This window comes from Gallus gallus, chromosome 3 (assembly GCF_016699485.2).
Source record: "Gallus gallus isolate bGalGal1 chromosome 3, bGalGal1.mat.broiler.GRCg7b, whole genome shotgun sequence".
NCBI lineage: Eukaryota > Metazoa > Chordata > Aves > Galliformes > Phasianidae > Gallus > Gallus gallus.
Window position 1 is genome coordinate 82,683,671 of NC_052534.1, and position 21,807 is coordinate 82,705,477.

The 21,807-nt window shown below is 38.0% G+C and overlaps 1 protein-coding gene across 6 annotated transcripts in view; it reads right to left on the bottom strand.

The window, feature by feature from the left end:
- The window catches only part of COL19A1 (collagen type XIX alpha 1 chain), a 189,861-nt gene that overhangs the window by 107,614 nt on the left and 60,440 nt on the right, over positions 1 to 21,807 (bottom strand). For 5 of the 6 annotated variants that reach the window (XM_040697807.2, XM_004940448.5, XM_004940449.5 and 2 more), the window contains 2 exons: positions 17,110 to 17,163; positions 13,763 to 13,807 (listed from right to left, as the gene is read on the bottom strand). In XM_040697807.2, coding sequence (XP_040553741.1) covers positions 13,763 to 13,807; positions 17,110 to 17,163 — 99 coding nt within the window. The remainder of the gene's footprint in view (positions 1 to 13,762; positions 13,808 to 17,109; positions 17,164 to 21,807) is intronic. The other variant, XM_040697808.2, reaches the window with a different exon arrangement.

A 21,807-nucleotide genomic window follows, 5' to 3' on the forward strand; every position in this document is an offset into this window, starting at 1 on the left:
CAAGAAAAAGCTGTCTGATTTAATTAGCACACTATTTTTCCTTCCTTAAGTAAATACTACAAATAGCTTTGACTTTCAGCTGCAATTGTTTAAAGCTCTGTCTGCCTTTCAGTGAGGAGGTTTCTGTTTATACTGGCTTAGTGTTAGTGTTGAATGAAGATTTTTCCGTAGGAGGAATAAACCAGCTTCTTTTCAGGGACTGTCTCCTAAGGAACCTAAAGCCAATCTGTTCTTCTTAGCAGCTGACAAATAGTATTGCTCTCACAGAACATAGTATTTTTAAGGCACCCATACTTTCATGATTTTGGCAGGCCACTGCTATTGTTATTTAGATTCTGAGAGATGTTGTGCAGATGGTTACAGTAACGTCGAGTGTTTGCACAAGTTGATGGACTGCTATGTCTGTTCTGGAAAGGCTGCATTTCTATTTCTACCACATGACAACAAAAATAATGCCATTTTCTGTAGCTAAGATTATTTCTGAGTTGTGTTCATCAGACCCATAGAGACAGCAGTAACATTTAACTCCATTTTCTCAGGCTACATTAAGTTTGTTATGATCACAGAAACACATACTTTAGACCAGGAGCTCCTTGGAGGTTCAATAAAGTTCTCATGGACTGTGGTAAAATCTAAATGTGTGATATTTTCGGTATTCTGATAGATACATATCTGAGAAGGAGGCCTGATCTGTGCTCAAAATATGCATACCTTGCTCATACATTACTAAGGGCAATTCAAAACACAGCTAGAAAAATAAAGAATGGTTGTCTTTTGAGAAAAACATAGTAATTACAGCATTCATGTAAGAACTTTCCTCCCTTGTTGGGAGGATCAAAATCCACAGCTATCACCTCCCTGGCAACACTTGATTAAAACCATCCCATAGGATATTGTGCATGAAAACAACTGTCATCTTTCTATTCTAGCTAGGCTACAGTGAACTGTCTAGACTAAATGTGCCACAGGAAGTTCTGTAGACTACTGCAGGGGAGCAGGCACATTTAGAAGGAGCATCCTGGGAAGTTTGATCTGCACCTGCCAGACAGCTATTGACAGCAGAAGCAAGTTTAGGTTAACAATGGCATTCTATAGGTACTCATACATTGACGCATGTCAAACTGTTTCTGCATGTGTATACTGGCCACGTCATATCAAGAAGATCAACATCATTCCTTCCCTCGACCCTAGAGACATCTAAGACAACTGAGTCACCATTTACTGCCACAGAATCTCTGAACTTTTGTGGTAAATTAACTGCTCTTCTAAGCTAGCTTCTTCAGTTTCTTAAATTAAACACAATGAAAATCAATGACTGCAGTGTACAAAGTAGAGGCATAAAGCTGCTGATGGAGTTAACTACATTAGACACATGCATACTTCAGTGCTATTTACTATATTTCAGCTTTTAGACACATCTTTGGTAACATCTTCACTATAGTTATATTCACATCAGCAAACAGCACTGCATGACAGAAGAGGATCTATGGAGCATATGATGCAGAGAACTAGATTTTCACACCATACATATTTTGGCGGAACTACTCCAAATCTACTTCAGGGTCACTTTAGTCTGTTTTCCTCAACCCAACAGCCATTATCAATTGCAGCTCCTTAGGTTCGTTCATGGAATGGATCTTTCAGTTTAGCTGCACTTGAAAGGAATCATGTTGTTCTTCTTCAAACCATCTGTAGTACTCTAGGACCTCCTGGTTATTCAAATACATTTGTTCTTCTAAAGGAATTGTTGCTGAAGAAAAGCTAGAAATCAGTCTGAAGAAACAGAATCTGATGTGATATGAACCAGTACACAGAAGCTGTTTTCTGATCAAAAGAATTCCTTGATTTATTTGACTTCCTAGGTGTCACACAGTGTTGCAATAGCACTGCACAGGGACACTGAAGGTAGGAAAAAGCAGCTGGAAAGGAGGAGACGAAGGAAGAAGTCTGTTCTTCTCAGTGACACTGTTACCACAACAAACATGAACTACTGATAAAGGGAGAAGAAATAAGTACTTTGGAGATTATTGAACATGCACGTTGCTGACTTCTCAACAGTCACAGACACATCTGTCCTTACAGGTTGTGAAAAGATTCCCCTACTTGCATCAAATTTTATTTTTGTTATATTCATGAACAACAGTCCTCTTAAACAGTAACTAATGCGATCAGCCATTTTCATAGAATCATAGAATTACTCAGGTTGGAAAGGACCTCAAAGATCATCAAGTCCAACTGCAGCCTAACCATAGTACCCTAACTCTAACAACCCTCTGCTAAATCATATCTCCGAGCATCACATCCAAACGGCTCTTAAACACATCCAAGGACATTGACTCAACCACCTCCCTGGGGAGCCTATTCCAGTGTTTAACCACCCTTTCCGTAAATAAGTGTTTCCTAATGTCCAACCTAAACTTACCTTGGCACAGCTTGAGGCCATTTCCCCACATCTTGTCACCTGTCACCAGTGAGAAGAGACCTACCCCGCTCTTACTGTAAACGCCTTTCAGGTACTGGAAGAGAGTAATAAGGTCTCCCCTCAGCCTCCATCTTCCTCAGACTAAACAGCTCCAGATCCCTCAGCCTCTCCTCATAGGGCTGACTTTCCAAGCCCTTCTAGCCTTGTTGCCCTTCTCTGGACCTGCTCCAGTACCTCCATGTCCTTCTTGTACTGAGGAGCCCAAAACTGAACACAGTACTCGAGGTGAGGCCTCACCAATGCTGAGTATAGGGGCAGGATACTTCCCTAGTCCTGCTCACCACACCATTCCTGATACAAGCCAGGATGCCATTGGCTTTCTTGGCCACCTGGGCACACTGCTGGCTCATATTCAGCCAACTGTCCAACAGTACACCGAGGTCCCTTTCCATCAGGCAGCTTTCCAGCCACACCTCCCCAAGCCTGTAGGGTTGCCTGGGGTTGTTGTGACCAAAATGCAGGACCCAACACTTGGCCCTTTTGAAACTCATGCCGTTAACCTTGGCTCATCGATCCACTCTATCCAGGTCCCTCTGTAGCGCCCTTCTCCCCTCTGGCAGATCAACACTCCCTCCCAGCTTGGTGTTGTCTGCAAACTTACTGAGGGTGCACTCAATCCCCTCATCAAGATCATCAATGAAAATGTTAAACAGAAGTGGCCCTAGCACTGAGCCTGGGGGGACACCACTCGTGACCAGCTGCCAACTGGATTCAACTCCATTGATGACTCTTTGGGACCAGCCATTCAGCCAGTGCTTAACCCAGCGGAGCGTACACCCATCCAGACCATGGGCAATGGTCTCTCCAAGAAAATTTTCTCTTTTCTCCTTTCACCACTCTCTCTTCTTGAAGTCTGATTCATATCCTAACTGAAAACAAATGTTCTAATTAGATATTCACTCAAAACTACAGGCTTGATTTAGACCTACAGAGTTGATTGACTTAGTACAAGTATTTCATCTGCAAATTTTCTTTTAACATTCATGTTTATTGTAGAAATATCACATCAGAGAATTTTTTTAAAAGCTGTTTCAAATGAGGCTAAACTCATCAAGAGGTCACATCTTACTTGCAAAAAAAACTTTCTCTGTATACTCCAGCATTTCTTATATTTCAACTCAGTATTATCATTTTTTTTAAAATTGAGATTGTTAATAAATACTCAATAAATACTAAGCAAAAATCATTCTGTTACTGAAGAGATCTATCGAATCAGAAAAGGGGATATTTTAACTCACCACAATAAGCTTTATCACTTGAACTAAAAGGCTAACTAGCTGCAGGAGAGAATGACCCCTGTTTCTGGTGAACTAAAGGCACAGGCTGAGCATGAGTCACATTCCATTTATCACAGAACACAGACAATTTACTAGCCAAGTTGATAAAAAGCAGTGAAATCATAAATTCTGACTCATCTACTTCTGACTCCAAAATGGAGTAAGATTTACTCCTCACAGCTCAAATACAGGCTTGTACCCTCTGGAAGGCAGGTGCACTCAAATGGAAGAGGTAGCTATTCCTGTATTAAAGCAGTCCCATTTCAATGCTCATGTAACTCCTGAGTTATTCCTCCTGAATTATTCTCAACCTCTTCCATCTTTCTCAGAAATACACTCATATATACCATCCACTCTTCCTGTTTTCCACAAGTATTCCCCTCAAAGTCCATGCCCACCACTACCCTCTCTTCCGTACACAAGTGTCCTGATCTTAACATTCACCTCGCTGGTAGTACTGAGTTCTTAAATGGAAACTAGGACCTCAACATATCTATGCAGACAGAAGATGATGCTGTGTTCTCTACCACTACTGGTGGATATTTCTTGGCTCCTCCAGAATACATTATTGACGCTAAATGTGCAACACTTCTTATAGATAAAATTGTTACACTACTTCTATATTAATTGCCATTTATAAAAAATGATGTTGAAAAGGTTTGCAGTCTTAGTAATTTTCAAACTACTGCATATTTCTGAGCATCTATAGCTGTAATAGTATCCAGACTTCCATCCCTGGATATGTTTTCACAGAGACAATCAAAGCAGCACAGAAGTAAGTGTTAACAGAAACAGTATACCCAAGTTGCCTGGCACTCTGCTTTTGCTATTTATCAAACCTTACCTCTCAACATCACAGAATATACAGTGCGTCTGACACCCCAGCTACCTTGTTCAGAACAGGCCTGGCTGTTTCTGCAGAGCTCTTCATGTTAAAAAGACATATGAATCCTTTTCAAGTAAATATTTTAATTTTTCAAATTATGAAATTGTGACTATGACTAATAATAAGATGTTTTCATTTCCACTACACTTTTACTTGCATATCACAGACTTTTAAATATGGAAACTACCTTAGAGCTCAGAGGTTGGTTGTATTTCAGGAGGTAAAAATCTTTTAACTAATACTGAACAAACATCTGTGTTCTCAAGTCTCTTCTGCTCTTCTACCAAGACTAAAAATAATGTGAGACCAACAGCTCTCTTTTACTGCAGCATACCAGAACAATAAAACAGAAAAAATTGAGAAGAAGAAATAACAGAAGACTGAAGATTATTAGTTTCTGTACAGATATGTGACTTCCTAAAAGTATTACGTAGTGACCTCAGCTACTTATGAGAGTTATCTAAAATCAAAATTTCATATGAACTTGTATAGTAAAAAAAGTTAAATGTCTCAAAACCTTGCAACGCTGCTAAAAACCATCCAGACGCAACTATCAGGAAGATCAAATACAGATCAGTTGTCACAGCAGGCAATACTAAGTAAATTGGTATTTAATTGGGAAGGGACAGCTCAGGGATGCAGAATAGATGCTTATTGATTTCTGATTGATAAAGAAAAGGAGAAAAGGAATCTTCCAACAGAAGAAGTAGGGAACTGAACTAAATTAACAGGATGCAATTTCCAAATAAACAAAAGGAAGTGGTTCTTCAAACACAAAGATAAACAGCATAATTCCTCACCACAGGATATTGCAGATGCTTAAAGTTTACATGAATTTGAGCATACACTAATGGAAGATAAGTCCATTGAAGGCTACTAAATTCACTAGAACCACATCTGGCTGAAACTGCAGTCAGAAATAATTGGACGCTGGAAGAGCATACTGGGAGAAGCAATGTGCTCACTTTACTTTGTCCTCATGCTTTTCCCTAGGCACCCCTTCTGGCTACCATTAGAAGCAGGATGCTGAGCTAGATGAGCCTTTAATCTGACCAAATGGGTATCTGTAAGTAAATTAAACAGTGATGTAGCTTGGGACCTGGAACTTGGTCATCTGTATCAATAAACTGATAGACCCCAGCTGTGAACGTCTCTTGCAGACATTTCAATCAGGCTAATTAACACTTCCCTGTACAGTTCCTAGGCACAGTTGAAGAGTTAGGCTATGGACTATTCCCAACAAGCAGTACTGATGAAGCCTCTTTTAATGAGAAAGAGTTAAACAGTAAGAAGAGAAACAGCAAGCCAAATGCCTCAAAACTACAGGACAAGCTCTGGTAACATTGAGCTTAGTATGATGAAACCCAGTAGGACTGCTTTTATTACAGGTAGAAACTCACAGAATTAAAAATATGATTTTCTTCTTCCCCTAGAATATCTGTGTACAGGCTTCTCTGTGATTGTATATAATATGCTTTGTGATAAAAACGAACCTGTAAAATAAAAACACTTTCATGCCCATTAATTGAGATGGTTGTCCTGCAGAAAACATCTAACTTCATTTGACTGAATGAAAGAATATTCTGAAGTGTAATTCAAGATGTCATAGCAACCCAAAAAAGGAAGAATATTCTCCCCCCAAGTTTAAAAGATGTGAATTGTAAGCTAGATAGTTACAAGATGAGAGGGAGAGAATTCTAATACTTCCCTCTACAGCACTAAGAGATGAGTATGAAAAAACTCAGGTCATGTTTACACACAACTGGTAAAGCATTCAGCCTTGACTGCAATAAATATGATTTAAAGGGCTTAAATCAACATACTTTAAAAAAAATTCAAATAAAGTAACTTGTTTATGGTTATCAAAGGCAAGGAGCCACATCTTCAGTAAATTGGCACTGGCTGCATCACCATCCAAACAAAATGAGGGAACTGGAATCAGATTGTAATGTAAAATGCATTTCCATTCCTCCAAAAATCATACTGAATAACAGATTTGTATATGCAGCAGCCACACTTATATTCAGATTTGCAACTTACTGAATTTAGTATGTTCTGTACTAAGTAGTATATATAGAAATGCTGAAGTATATGAAGCAGAATCTACAGCTGATAAATAGCAGCACTGTAAGAATGCACAGGAGAGTTAACAACTGCTTCTCTTACTCGTCATTTTTTATTTTACTGTTTTTAATTATAGACTTTCCACATCCATTGCTGCCTTCTATCCCATTACCAATAATTCCTATTTTTCAAGTAGGCTGCAAGCTTCCTCAGTACCTCAGCTGTCTCATGTGGACTGGTTTCATCACTGAGATTTACAGTACCAACATGAAAATATAAGCAAGCAAAAATAAATGTTAACTAATATCAACTAGCACCACAGAAAGCTGACTCCTTCTACATTTACTTATGTTTATCTAAAAAATGCTTATTGAAGACTGGGGAGAAAAAAGAAAGACTATACCATACATGGAGACATAGTGGAAGTGTATAGCCATGTATTTTCTGAATGAATGCAAGATAAAGGAGTATTTTATTAGGTGTGATAGGATGAAGTAGAAAATGTTAACCTCCAGGAAATCTTCCTGACACTAAGGTCTGTTAGGAATTTTCTTCTAAAGGAAATAGAGGAAGCCCTATTTCCTGGAATAATTCAAATTGAGCTTCACAAAATAGTAAATATATACAAAGAACATCCTGCGTTTAGAGTAAAATGAAGCAGATGACAATTTTTTCTACACTTAGGCTGGACAAGCCCCAGATTATCTCTCTTCTCACATACATACACAGGCAAAAGCAAACTCAAAGCATACAAAAAGTAAAGACTGAAGGACGAAACTTTGGAAATAACGTATGGCTGTCATTATGGCCATATTCCCAATGGTTTCCTTAGTCAAATACATGTACATTTTCTATTTATAACATTTTATTGAGAAATAAAAAAGAGTTGCAGTAAAATAATCAATTTACCAAAATGTTCACAAGTGAACAGTATACAGTAACTGCCTCTCTGAGTTAAAACAGAAACAAGGAATGTATACCAGTATATTGAAGCTGAGTGAAAGAGGAATTCAGGTTTCCTAGCTCTGTCTAATCAGTATGATCTCTTAGCAAGAATCCTGTTATACTTGCCTGGCTATAGTTAACATATAAAATGTGTTGCCTTTTCAGTCAACACTCTTCCTAATAAAATGGATCTGTTACACACAGGATTCCATATTATCATGGAATTTATGTGATATTCAGGCTCCAAGTGTCCCTTAACACTGATGTTTCAGTGTTCTAGTTCAATTACAGAAATAATAGTACCTATGAAGTATGCTGTAGTGAATATTTATTCTAACCAAGAAGGAAGACAAGAAGATGAAAAAACGGGGAACTGAAGAGTACTAGCTAGAGTGACCAAAGAAGCAAGAACCAGGAGGTAAAAAAGGATAAATTACAGATTTAACAAAGGGGGGGAAAAAAGTACTTTAGAGATCATTTAGTCGATCAATTAACAGGCTCAGGCCATCTCCAACCCCCATGTGATATACATACTTCAGGTACCAAAATAAATAATAATAATAAATAATAACCTAGCCCCATTTCCTAATATGTGCTACTCATACCTATAGTGGTGACAGGATATTGAGATAATGGCACCAAGGACAAGTCTAGATTTAGATTTAGATTTTATGTAGGTCAATTTATAACAATTTTTATTTAAAAATGAACTGTTTCATAGTGTTTCAGCAAACTATACTAAACTAAGGCATCTCACAGACTGCATACATTCTCATCATCCAGGCAACCATGCACTACCAAAAGAGACAATCCAGCTTCTATGAGGAGGGGAGCACCAGTTGACAGGTGATCAGTTATTTGAGCAAGGGCATTGTTCTCCCTGAGATGTGACACCCTTCAATGAGTACTAAAAATGCATCTTAAAAATTTCTACATATAACTTATTCTAGTGAAAAAGTCCAGTTCTTACCTAAAATTGCAGAGCACATACATAAAAATCATTGAGTCATTTGACATTTTTTTCCTAGACCAATGTCTGAATTAAATATATATTCACAATCCCCCTCCCCCCCAATATTTTTTAAAATTATCACTTTTTAACACTTTTTTTTTTTTAAACATAGATTTATATTGTGAATACACGTCCTGATTCAGAAAAATATCATGTTCCTGGGCACTCTCATAAAATCATCAGATAACTGAGGCTGAAGTGACCTCAGGAGGCATCTGGTCCATATTCTTGTTCAGAGCAGTCAGCTGTGAAGTTAGACTAGGCTACCGTGAGCTGGTCTTCAAACCTCCAGGGTCAGAGGCTGTACAACGACTTTGGGTAACCTGCTCCAGAGTTTTACTGTCCTATCATGGAAAAGCATTAACTAAGTATTAAAACCAAGCATGGATATATACTGAAAAACAAACCACCTAGCTGCTCTCCATGCTGATCTAATTAAAAATCGGTGTAGATAATATACTGAATAGTTTTGACACCATTAGTAGAAAATGGAAAAGTCATATGAGACAATCTGATCTCCTGTAATAAATCTTTCTATTTATCATTCCTTTTTCTAGAACTAAGGTAAAAAGAGAAAAACAGTATAAGAGGAAATGACTTCTGTACAGTTTTAAAATTAAGAATTCTTTCCTAATGGCTACCTAATATCTTCCTTGCTGCACCTCCAGCCTGTTACTCTGCATGCTACCCATGTCAGGAATAGGAAATATGCCATTCCCTTCCTCTTTGCAGCAGTGTTATGTATTTGAAGACTGTTTACACATATCTCTTCAGCTGACTCTGTGCTAACTAATCTTCTCCAGGGCTCTGTGTTATACAGACCAGGTATTCTTGGTGATCTCCTTTCAACAACCCTTAAGTTGAAGCTTTACCAATAATATGTAGCACAGAACTACTTCATTAGTATTGCAAACAATACTTCTCTTTAAAACATCCTAGTGTCTTTCATTTACAACTGCTTGACTTCATTCCCTCACAGCCAAGAAAGCCAACTGTATCCTGTGCTGCACCAAAAGAAGCATGGCCACAGGTCAAGGGAGGTGATCCTGCCCCTCTGCTCTGTGCTGGTAAGGCTTCACCTGGTATACTGCATGCTAATATGGAGTCCTCAGCACAGGAGAGACTGTGCTGGAGCGCATGGACATGCTGGAGCGCATCCAGAGGAGGGCCACAAAAATGAGCCAAGGGATGGAACACCTCTCCTACAAGGACAAGCTAAGAGAGCTGGGGCTGTTCAGCCTGGAGAAGAGAAGGTTCTGGGGTGACCTGATTAGTATCTAAATGGGAGCTACAGGAAAGAAGGGAATATACTCTTTAGCAGAGTCTGCGGTGATAGAACAAGGGCAAATGGTTTCAGACTTAAAGAGGGTAGATTTAGGTTGGACGTAAGGAAGAAGTCTTTTACAGTGAGGGTGGTGAGGCACTGGAATAGGTTGTCCAGAGATGTGGTGGATGCCCAGTCCCTGGAGACTTTCACAGAGAGGCCCCTACCCTGGGCAACCTGATCTAGCTGTGGTGTCCCTGTTCATTGCAGAGCAGTTGGACTAGATGACCTTTAAAGGTCCCTTCCAACTATAAGGGTTCTATGATTCACCAGCTTCATATCCAAGTAATCCACAGATTTTAATTTGTGAGTGGATGCTACTTCTTTTCCCCTCAAACCATATTTATTCTCCCCTACAGATAGTTATTTGCACTTACACCTTTTTGTAAGATTCTATTCTGCTAGGCTATATCTTTGGTGTGTCAAAAGTATTCTGGGGTTTAAACCTGTTTTCCAGCCAAAAACAGTCCATACCATACAATTACAGTTCTTAACAGTATTAGAATGAGGACAGATTCATTCGGTATAATCTTCCTTCCTGTCAACAAATCAATTAAAACTGCTCTCAGTGTATATAATTTCAGTCATGCTATAGAAGAGTAGACCAATGCTTTTGTTGCCAGTTGTAACACTATCTTGTGAGACTACCACATTGCCTGCCTAACACAAAGAAAATAGAATATAAAGGAGGATTAAAACAAATTTACACTGAGAGTATATTATTTCCTGTGGAGGGAAAACTCACAGCATTAACACCTGTACATACATGGTTCAACCTCAGAGGAAAAAAAATAAAACCAAAACCAAAACCAAAAAACCTCCAAACAAAACAAAGGCAGACCAAGAATTCCAGATTCCTGAAGGAGACCCACATGTGGCAAAGAAGCCTTTAAATAGCCTGAAGGAATCTCCCTTAACACATTGAATTAAAGATGCCTCCTTTATCATTGATGTATATACAACCTATCACTTTCACCTCAGTTGCCCACGATATCCTCAAAGCTTCCTCAGCCAAAACAGAAAATACAACAAAGACTAAAGTCAACTGGTTTGATGTGGTGAATGGGGAGGCCATGGGCTCAGCTGATTTCAAATATTCAACCCTATAGGATGACAAGATCATTAAAAAAAAAAAAAAGAATTGTTCAATTTAATTTACTGCACACACAGTGTTGTGCCTTATTTGCTGCATGTCACTAGAAGTGGGAGCCAACTTCCTACAAGAAGCATTCAGTGCTATTTTAGGTTTCTGAAGTACTGTTGGCAGCTGCCCCTCCACAAAGTATTCTCCCCCACCAGTTCTGCACCACCTCTAGCTGCAGTGAATTGGAAATGGCAAACACCTAATGTTCAAGTAGCTGTAACCCCCTCAAGGTACAGTGCAAAACAATACGCAAACATTGTCCTGTTCTTTGATGTGCAAGATCTGGCTGAGGTTTTTTCATTAGTAAAAATCAAATTTTAATTTCCAGTCTTAATCACATTTGTCACTCACAAAGTAGCACAGATATTTTATTCTGGACACTGTGTCACAATGCAAGAGTACTGATACATTTTTAATACCAGAATTTAATAACTGGAATATGAAAAATTATTTGAACTATGGCCAAAGTGAATAACTTACAGCCTAAACTAAGAGCTACTTTGCGTAACCTTAAAAGACACTCCCTCCTCACATATCAGGATATGAAGCTTCTAATGAGACAGTCCTAGATTATTTTTGGTAAACAAGGATTCTTCTGCCTGTGTATTTCCTCTTCTTTGACGAATAGCCAAATATATTGTTAACAGTTAAACTGGAAATACATTTAAATGGAATCTTTTAATTAAATTCTGAATTTGAAGAAGAGGACAGAAGTCTTGAATGTGCTGACTCAGCTTCCACATAAGAAAAATGTTGCTGTCAGTCATTTGGTCATTTTATCTCTGCTTTAGTGTAAGGGAAATCAAGCAGAGAGAGTGGCAGGAACAGCCGGATCCATGTGCCTATGTCCAAACACAATTTATTCATATAGCTCAAGGAAAGCACGGCACAGCTGCAGAGCAATTATGAGGGAAAAAAAAGTCAACAAGCCCTTCAGAACTGATGAATAATGCTGCCGTGGAGGAAATAAGATCTGTCTATGAAGCTAGAAATACTCAACCTTAACAAGTGCTTTTTTCAGACTGAATCTTCACGTGATAAATGCTAGTTGCTATGGATGCCGACTTTTACTTCTGATATTTCTTCCTTCCTGGTTACTAGAATACTTCCTCCTAAAAAAAACTTCTGTAACTTTAAATCTGCTAAATTAAACCATAACAACACATTTTCTTTAAAATATCAACACTGGAAAGCTGGCTGACACTTCTAAAGAAATATAGGGGGGAGGTAAGTGAATGTACCAAAGTACAAAGCAGGAATACATTGCATTTTCTTGAATTCAAATGCTCCCACCCACTCGCCATTTTCTTTAGTCTGAATATTGCCAGAATCTCAGCATCTTTCATCCCTCGTTTTGAAGAACATATAAAATCTGAATATATAACACACACTGAGTGGAAATGATTTTCTGCATCTTCTTCAGACAGTGAGCTGAGGCAGAGAAAAGATGCATTCTTAAATCACATTGCCTAAACCAAATCAGCCAAAACACTACTAATAAATCAATAACCAAGTAAAATTTGGTTAAGGAGCGGATGCTCAACTACAGACTATTATTCTTAGCTCAATTCCTACTACACAAGCTAAGTTAGACCAGACCCTTCCACTTGTCCCTCAACACAGACTTGCCTATGATGATTTGTTATGCGTCTGAAGTCATGCAGGATGGCTTGAGCCATCTAGAGCAACCCAGACCAGCATTCTGTCAGCTAAGACAGCCTTCCAAAGGGCCAGTCTAATTCACATTTTAACACTAATGTTTTTTCAACTATTTCTGACCAAAGCAGAGCATCTGCAATTACAACAAACTGTTTCAGGCTCCGTTTCTGATACACACTGCTCCAAAACAAGGAAAGGTTTTTTTTAGAATTTGCACTTGGAATTTTTATGCCAGCTAGGAAAATAAGAAGGTCCTTAAAACAACATGCCAATCCATCAGTGAAGGGGGCAGAACTGGCAGACTAAAGATGAGGTACATGCACCTGCATTCCGTGAGGAGAAGCAATTATGTCATTCTGGCTGAAGTCAGGTATGTTCAGTAGACTAAAATCATGTTAACTACTGTATAGGTATGCAGAAGCATATCAGTAAGCTAGCTTTTTAAGCTAGCTGTCAGTTATCATGCTATAAGAAATGGAAAAATCGTCAATGGTAACGAATTTATGTTCTTAGGAGCAAAAGAATGTAAAACATTTGGTAATTACATTCAACATATTTCAGTACATTCTTTATAAAGTGCATTTGTAATTTAAAAAGGCAACAACCAACTACTATAAATACCTACATCATCTCATCATACATTCCATACAGTATAAATAAACATTTACTAGTTACCATAGAAATTCAGTAGCAGTAGACATCACTGGAGTCCAGTGGTTATGGTTCTGCAAGACTTCATTATTAAATATTTTCTTAAAAAACATGGTTCTGAAGGAAGTGCTGATGACACTAATTCATATGCATAAATAACTGCTTGTTATTAAGCCTTTCAGCAATTACTGACACAGGAAAGAAAGAGTTTTATTTGTGAAAGAGTTAAGGAATGCCTTCCGAACTAGGCTCCACTTAGTTTGTCATATACCAGAACATTAAAACAGAAGAATAAGTAACATGGTCAGAATAATTTACCTTTTCACCTTCTTCCCCTTTACTACCAGGAAGGCCATGTTCACCCTGGAACACAAAACAATACAAGTAATATCTCAAACATTCTTCAAATAATTGCATTCCTTAAAATTAGTTTTATTACATTGACTTTTCATTATGGGAATAAACACATCATCATGGATAATGATATTCTTGCATTCAAAAATGTGTGAAACCTTTACAAAAGTTGTCATGGCTTTTTAATAACCAATCACTCTTTCATTCAGCCTAATGGATATTCCTAGCTTTAAGAATTCAAAACTTTTGATTCTAAACCTATTCGTTACAGTTCCGGTATTCTTCTGCAAAATCAGCTTTAATACATTCATTCCTATCAATTCCTGCATGTTAATTTTTAAATATGGCTAGTCAGCCGTGAAGGCCTCAAAAACCCACCCCATTGAGCAAAAGATACAGATACAACTTACTGAAATAAAACCCATCCCTTTCACTTCAAAAACTCTGTCCAATTAATGAAATATTTAAAAATAATAGGAGTGCAATTTGCAATACTAATTCATATTCAGCTTATTGCAGCAGACCGAATTCTTTATTAAATGATCTTACAATAAAAAGACCAGTTACAATGCTCCAATTTGATAACTTTTGCCTCAGGAAAAGATACTAATGCAGCAATCTAACTATGCCAATGTCTCTGTCAAACAGTTTGAGGTCTGAATGCATTACAACAAGAATAGTATCTATTTTTGTCAGATCTTTATTAATGTATTGTTGTATGTTCAGTAAGAGATACAACAGAAATACAGCCAAGATTATATTCTTTTAGTACAAAACTTACATAATTTAAACAACCACCACCAAAACAAAGCAGAAAAAAAAAAAAATACCAAACCCAACACAACCACAGAACAAACACTGCACCTATACTCTTTCTCCCTTAAATCACCTGGCAAAGGATAGTTTGCATGCCTTTACCAGTGTCAAGAATACAGTCTCACTGGCTCAGTACAACGCACATGAGTTCTACAGGTCTGAAAATGAGGAGACTGAAAAATTTCCGAAGTAAAGCATATGGCATCTTTCTAGATTACTTTAAAAAATTAAAGTGAGTAATGTCTAAACATTCTTTCACCCGTCAGAGATTTTCATTTCCATATATAGAAGTCTGAGGTTTAAATGAGGTCAACTAAAACAGCAGGTTACAACTTGCAAACTTTCTAGCAACAATTTGCCAAATTGTTTAATTGATACGGTATTGTGTAGTGCACATCTGGGAATTAAATTTGAAACTTGGGACAGATGCAGATTTATGGATTATCAAACAGCTCTGGACTTTCAGGAGGTGCCTGCAGTAGCTCTTCCCTAATTTTTTTTTTTTTTTCAGCTGGAGTTACTGAGTCATCCATCACTTTAGGGGTCAGTTTCAGAAGCATGACTAAGACCAAGCATGCAAAATGTGATCTAGTAAAGTAACATTCCAGATGCTCTTACCTAAAAATGTGTGGTTAATTACTGAAATAAATTTCTGAACGTATGCAAGTTCTATTCTGCTTCCCATTCCTCTAAACACAGCTAATTTCTACTTACTTTTGACAAATTTCCAGAAACAACGCATTTTCCTCATTTAGCTTTCCTGTTTGTAAGACCGCAAACTCTGTCTTTATTCAATTCACAATCCATCATATAAAAATCAGTCTTACACGGTGTCAAAATTTGTTTGGTTGGAGCTTGTATCCATTGTCTTGTCCTTTCACTGTCCACCTCTGAAAACCTGCACCCTCCCAGTACTTGCAAAGAGCAGTAAATGCTTATTCCCACCCACCTTCCAAATCATGTCATCTTACAGCTGAACAGGCCCAGCTTCCTCAGCCTCTCCTCATATATCACGGTCACCAGGCCATCCTGGTCAGCCTCCACTGGGGTCACCTCAGTCAGCTGCTCTCTCTCCTCCAAGTAGCCTCAAGCTGGACATAGATGCAGTCACAAAAGTGCAAAATAATCATCTCCCCTGGCCACAATCTTGCTGAAACAGCCCACACACAGTTGGCCTTTTTCACCATACTGTCAAACAGCAGGACTATCAGATCTTTTTTTCATACAATTGTAGAATTGTTTGAGTTGAAAGGGACCTGTAAAGGTCACCTAGTCCAACTCCCCTGCAATGAACATCTACAGATAGATCTGGTTGCTCAGAGCCTGGTCCAGCCTGACCTTGAACATCTCCAGGGACAGGGCATCCACCACTGCTCCAGACAACCTGCTCACATACTTCATGACCCTTGCCATAAAAAAAACCTTTGTTCTTATATCCAATCTAAATATTCCCTCTTTTAGTTTGAAACCATTTCTATCACAACAGATCCTGCTAAAGAGCATGCCCCCTTCTTTCTATATCTTTCTTTCAATGTTTCTATATTCATACTGTGGTAAGCTAAACACTCCACACAATGTTTTTAATGTATAGTCACTGTTTTCCTCTTCATACTCAATATGGGACTCATAATACAGTTTTTATCATTTATATTACAGTTTTTATTTTTATAATGCAAGTCAATAAGATCCTGGCTTTGAATGCATAAATTGATAGACAATGGTAAGTATGTTGTGAAACTCAATGCTGGCTACCTCATCTACAGAGAATATGTTCCTTTTCTTATTGCCATATTGCAGGAAATATCTGCCCTAAAGATACATGAATCATCCCTTTGCATGACAGTCATGCTTATCAACACTTAAAATTCTAATATAAGTAAATTATGGCTTTTTTTCATTATTCCCTTAATTTTTGGAAGCAGCAAAACCATTTTATCTATGATTTTCTAAGAGGAATTAGCCAGATAGAAGCACATGACATTGGGATGCTTATGCTTAAACATAGCTCCAACTTAGTGAAAAGAAAATCAGATCCTGATGAGTGTCAGGCAACTTTAACAAATATTATCAGTAACATCTGTAATGAACAAGCACCTTTTTGAAAGTTCTAGCCTTCCTACAGTATTCCACCTCTGAAGAGGAGTAAAAGATAAAAATGGAAGAGTGCAAGAAGCAGTACTTCCTTCATTTCATTTTGCTGAGATCATAAGGCTCAAATATCAGATTCTTGTATCTGTATATCTGGTGGCTGCAAAGACCCTGCACAGTTCTGAGACAGAGGCAACTGCTCTTAATGCAAAGTAACACTGGCAGGCACATCGGCACCACTGCACCTCATGTTCTTTCTCTTGTGAGCTGATAGTGAAGTTCCTTTGTTGTGCTATACAAGTTCAAAACTGGGTATGCTATTCAAATACAATGTAGGTAAACACCGGAGAGCTGGCAAAAAGGATGTTGAAAGTGAAATATATGAACAATTTTATTTATTTATTTACCTTGGAACCAGTAAGACCAGGTATGCCAGGAGCACCCACTAAGCCAGTGTCCCCCTGAAATAAAATGTACATAACCATCATTTTTTCAGATCTAGGTCATGACTAAGCTAAATTAAGAGAGGAAATAACAAATCACCAGAATGTTTGGAGATGCATTGATTCTCATTCTTTTTTGTACAGAAGCATTTAATTGATTTCTAGATTCATTTATATCTGTTGTCTTGTTTTTGGTTAAAACACATTTCCAAAATATCAGACAGTTAACAATCACAGGTGAATGTTTTGACAATTATGTTGCTGAAGTACTACCTCTCCTATCTCATGTTTTGCAGAAGCATGGCAATTCCACTGTACAGCTGCTACAGTTGTAATATTCTTCCTCCTCAAATAACTTTCCTTGTGCACTTCTCATGAAAACTAAGAATTTTATTAGGATTTTTAAATTCCATTTAAGAAACTGAATGGTGGATTAGAATTGGACGTGAGCCAGCAGTGTGCATTTGCAGCCCAAAAGGCCAACTGTGTTCTGGGCTGCATTAAAAAAGGGGTGGCCAGCAGGAAGAGGGAGGTGATTGTCCCCCTCTATTCAGCTCTTGTGAGGTCCCATCTTGAGTACTGCATCCAGGCCTGGGACCCCTAGTACGTGAAGGACGTGGAGCTCTTAGAGCAGGTCCAGAGGAGGGCCACTAAGATGATCAGAGGGCTGGAGCACCTCTCCTATGAGAAAAGGTTGAGGGAACTGGGCTTGTTTAGCTGGGAGAAGAGAAGGCTCTGGGTAGACCTCATTGTGGCCTCCCAGTACTTGAAGGGAGCATACCAACAGTAAGGGGAATGGCGGCTTACAAGGGTGGATAGTGATAGGACAAGGGGAAATGGTTTTAAACAGAGACGGGGGAGGTTTAAGTTAGATATTAGGAGGAAGTTTTTCACACAGAGGGTGGTGACACACTGGAACAGGTTGCCCAAGGAGGTTGTGGATGTCCCATCCCTGGAGGCACTCAAGGTCAGGCTGGATGTGGCTCTGGGCAGCCTGGTCTAGTGATTGGTGACCCTGCACATAGCAGGGGGGTTGAAGCTAGATGATCATTGAGGTCCTTTTCGACCCAGGATATTCTATGATTATATGATTCTATGAAACTGGATGCTTATGAGTTGTGTTGCAATTGAGCATAGATAAAAATAAGTTCATCAGAAATGTTTTTGAAAGGCAACTGTCCCTGCTCAATGACATCTTCAGCATCTGAATTACATCTAATTTAGCAGAAAAAAACAAAGTAAACAAGCAGAAAAAGAAAACCTAAACAGAAGCAAGTAACAAGTACAGTAAAAAACCTAGTAATATTGCATTTAGAATTAGAATTGAAATTAGTTCAACCATTTCCTTCTCCATTCCTTCTTAGCAGAGCTTGTTAGACAGTTACAGACCTACTGAGAATCAGGCTATGCTACTGAAAGCTAAGAACTAATCTCCATTTACAGAACCATGAAAATATGCCACATTGGTCTCAATAAATCTGAAGTTGTTAAGCTAAGTTACGTTAGATAAATTCACCCACGCTCCCATGACTTCAAGTGGGAGCTTAGAAGACTTATTAAAGGAATCTAAAATCAAATGCTTTCTCCATTCCATTCGTGGGCCTTAATTTCTTGACAGAAGTTTCCCTGAGTAACTTGTATACCACCCAAATAGTTTTTTAGCCAAGCCAGAGCTCAGCAACAAAAAGTTCTGAAAGTTCACTTGTTTGATTCCAAGCCAAGTGGAAGATAAATGCCTCACAGACACAAACAAGAACAGAGACAAAGGAAAAACTCCAGTCTCTCCAAACAACACAAAGAGCCAATAAAAGAACAATTACTCATCAAAATGATACAAGTAATGAAGGAAATAAATACAAAGCATCCATGACATGTAACAATTAAAATACAGCTTAAAATAGATGGTTAAAAATGACATTTTTATAATTCCACCCATGGTACAATAGTTAACACCTTTCTTACATCTCCCCTCCGTAAAAATAGGTGCTAGTATGATGGGGAAGAATTCTAATTAATATTCACAGGTAATACGTATTCCCTCATTTTCTCCAAATTTACAATATGAATATGTGATTTCAAAAGCATTCCTTGCAGTCTAACAGTTACCAAATAATATTTTATCTTCATTATTACATGGGATCACTATAACCTAGATGAAAAATTACATATTCACTGCTTTTTTCTTTTCTTGTTTTTTATGAACACAAGGCATAGATGTTTTATCTTGCACTGTTTAATCCGTATTCTATAAATTATGACCCCTTCAAGACAACAGTGCACAAATAATCTCTCATAGCATCAATACTGATTTTCATTAAATCTACAATGATTGATGTTGTAACTGCTTTAACTACTTTGGAAACATTCAGTGTACATATAATCAGGGTTCTCAAAGTATTTATGATTTATTGATTCTGAAGTTTTTACCTGCATTTCAACTCCCTATAAAATCAAGGATACAGTTTCTAATTGAAAGTTTTCAAGATACAATAAGCTGCCTAATAGCTATCTGCTTAGCAACTATCCCAGAACGCGTGCTATTTTTATAAGAAATTTTATACGTTGCCTTCCACATTTTGCTATTTTTCCCTATTAAAAAAAAAAAAAAAAAAAACAACAAAAGACTTTCAAATAAATTAAAAAAAAAAAAAGAAAGAAAGAAAAATGAGAGGCTAATCTAAAATGCAAGTAATGAATACACTTAATACAGTTCAGGTATCTGTACTACACAATAGTATGCCAACATGAATTAGGTACCACATTAACTAAGAATAAAAAAAGAATTGAGAAAAACTTTCATCAGTGACTCAGAATGTGCTTTGCTATTTAAAACTTCTTAGGCATTAGCACAGTTTATAGTCAAATATATTAGATTCTCCTCCTGACTGGAGAAGAGAATCACTAAAATATTTCAGATACATATTTTACAAAAAGGTTTTTGCTAAAATAAAATAAAATAAAATAAAATAAAAACAGGCAGATGTTTCCTCAGCAGGAGGAATAAGCAGTTTTTCTTTTACATTTACTGGGGCACTGCAAGGAGCTTGATTGATAGAATAAACTTGCTACCTCAGAATTACTAGCAAGGAAACTAATCTTAATAGAAGTAAAATCAGGACGGTTAAGTGGTACTCACTCTTCTGATAATTTATGGGTATGTACCTTCCATTACCCTGAATATGCCCGACCCTTGGAATAATCTAATAGTCTGGTGTTTTAAAATGAGGACAACTATTTTTAGTATTGCTGAAATGGAGCGGAATGTTCAACAATGTACTATCACAACGCTCTATCAACATCCTTCCCCTCGTAACAAGTACAGAGCGAGTCAAGAGCCACCAACAGGGTCAGACTTTTCCCTTTAATAAATTAAAAATCCCACACCAATTATACTCCATTAGATGACATGTTCTTTAACCTACTGGAATATTTCCTTGTTTCTCTAAGCAGGCTCATGTTAATGGCTGGAACCACCTGATAAAATATTAATTATTTAGAAATATACTCAGTTGATATATGCAGGAGTCGCCCTGTGAAACTTCAGGAATGGTTACATCAGGAAGCTTGTGCTAAATATTATGACACCTTGGTTTCACTGCATCTACTGATCCTTTTGTTCCTACTTGGCCCCTTCTGAACTAACAAATGCTAAGCACTGATAGGCTGCAAAGGCCCTAATGAAAGGCCCATTTCTCCTTCCTGCAAACTGAATCCATGTGAACAAGGGCAAGATTCTCCCTTATAGTAATCTCATGAAGAAAGGGCTCAGACAGTTCGTTTCCTTTCCTCTGTTCTGCTTCCTCAGCAATCTCAGCATATCAGGTACTCCACAGTTTGGCCAAGGGAGTGAGGGCTGGTCAGAGGGCTTGTGCATCCTTGTCTCCCAGTGAGCAGGGCTCCTGTGGCTTTTCTATGCAGCTGCTCAAGAGACAGCCAAATGAAAGCAGCCCTACTAGAATGACATAACCTGAGTTCAAGAGGCAGTAATTTTCCTCATTTCCAGTCCTTCCTGTCTTTGGGACAAGTCTGACACTTAACCTTTCAGGCACCTAGAAGTTAATAGACATTTAAAATTTAGGCCTCAGTTCTTGGCACACAAACTAATGAATGAGCAGGTAGAGGCAAGCTCAGAGCTCCAGAAAATATGATCACGGGGCTCCTTACTCCAGACTGAGCTCTGTAGTTGGCCAAACAAAGCCTTTTTAATCTTCTATTAGCTGCTGTGCTGACAGTGTCCGATTACCACAATGTTTATATTTAAATACATAAAGCACGCATATTTTTCAAATAAATTGTCAAAGTCAGAGGTTTCTTTGCCCCATAAATTGTTTTCACACACAAGAATTCAGAGTTCTGAAACTACTGAGACAAAAGGACTATCCCACTTATTTCCATGCATTGTAATGTAGGAAATAAGTAGGCCTATACGTTGCCTTTCCTTTTCTTTAAGAAATTGATAAGAAACTGCCCAAAACCTATGTTAAGGAGAAGCTTTTATACCATCAATAGAAGTATCATCTGAAGCAGACTCAACTGTCAGTAGATGCCCTTTATGCTCTTGACAAATACAAGTGATATTCACTACCATCACACATCCTTAGAGAAGTGACAGCTGCCTTTATCTTCTTGACATTCCCCATCAAGAACTGACTCCTCAGCCCT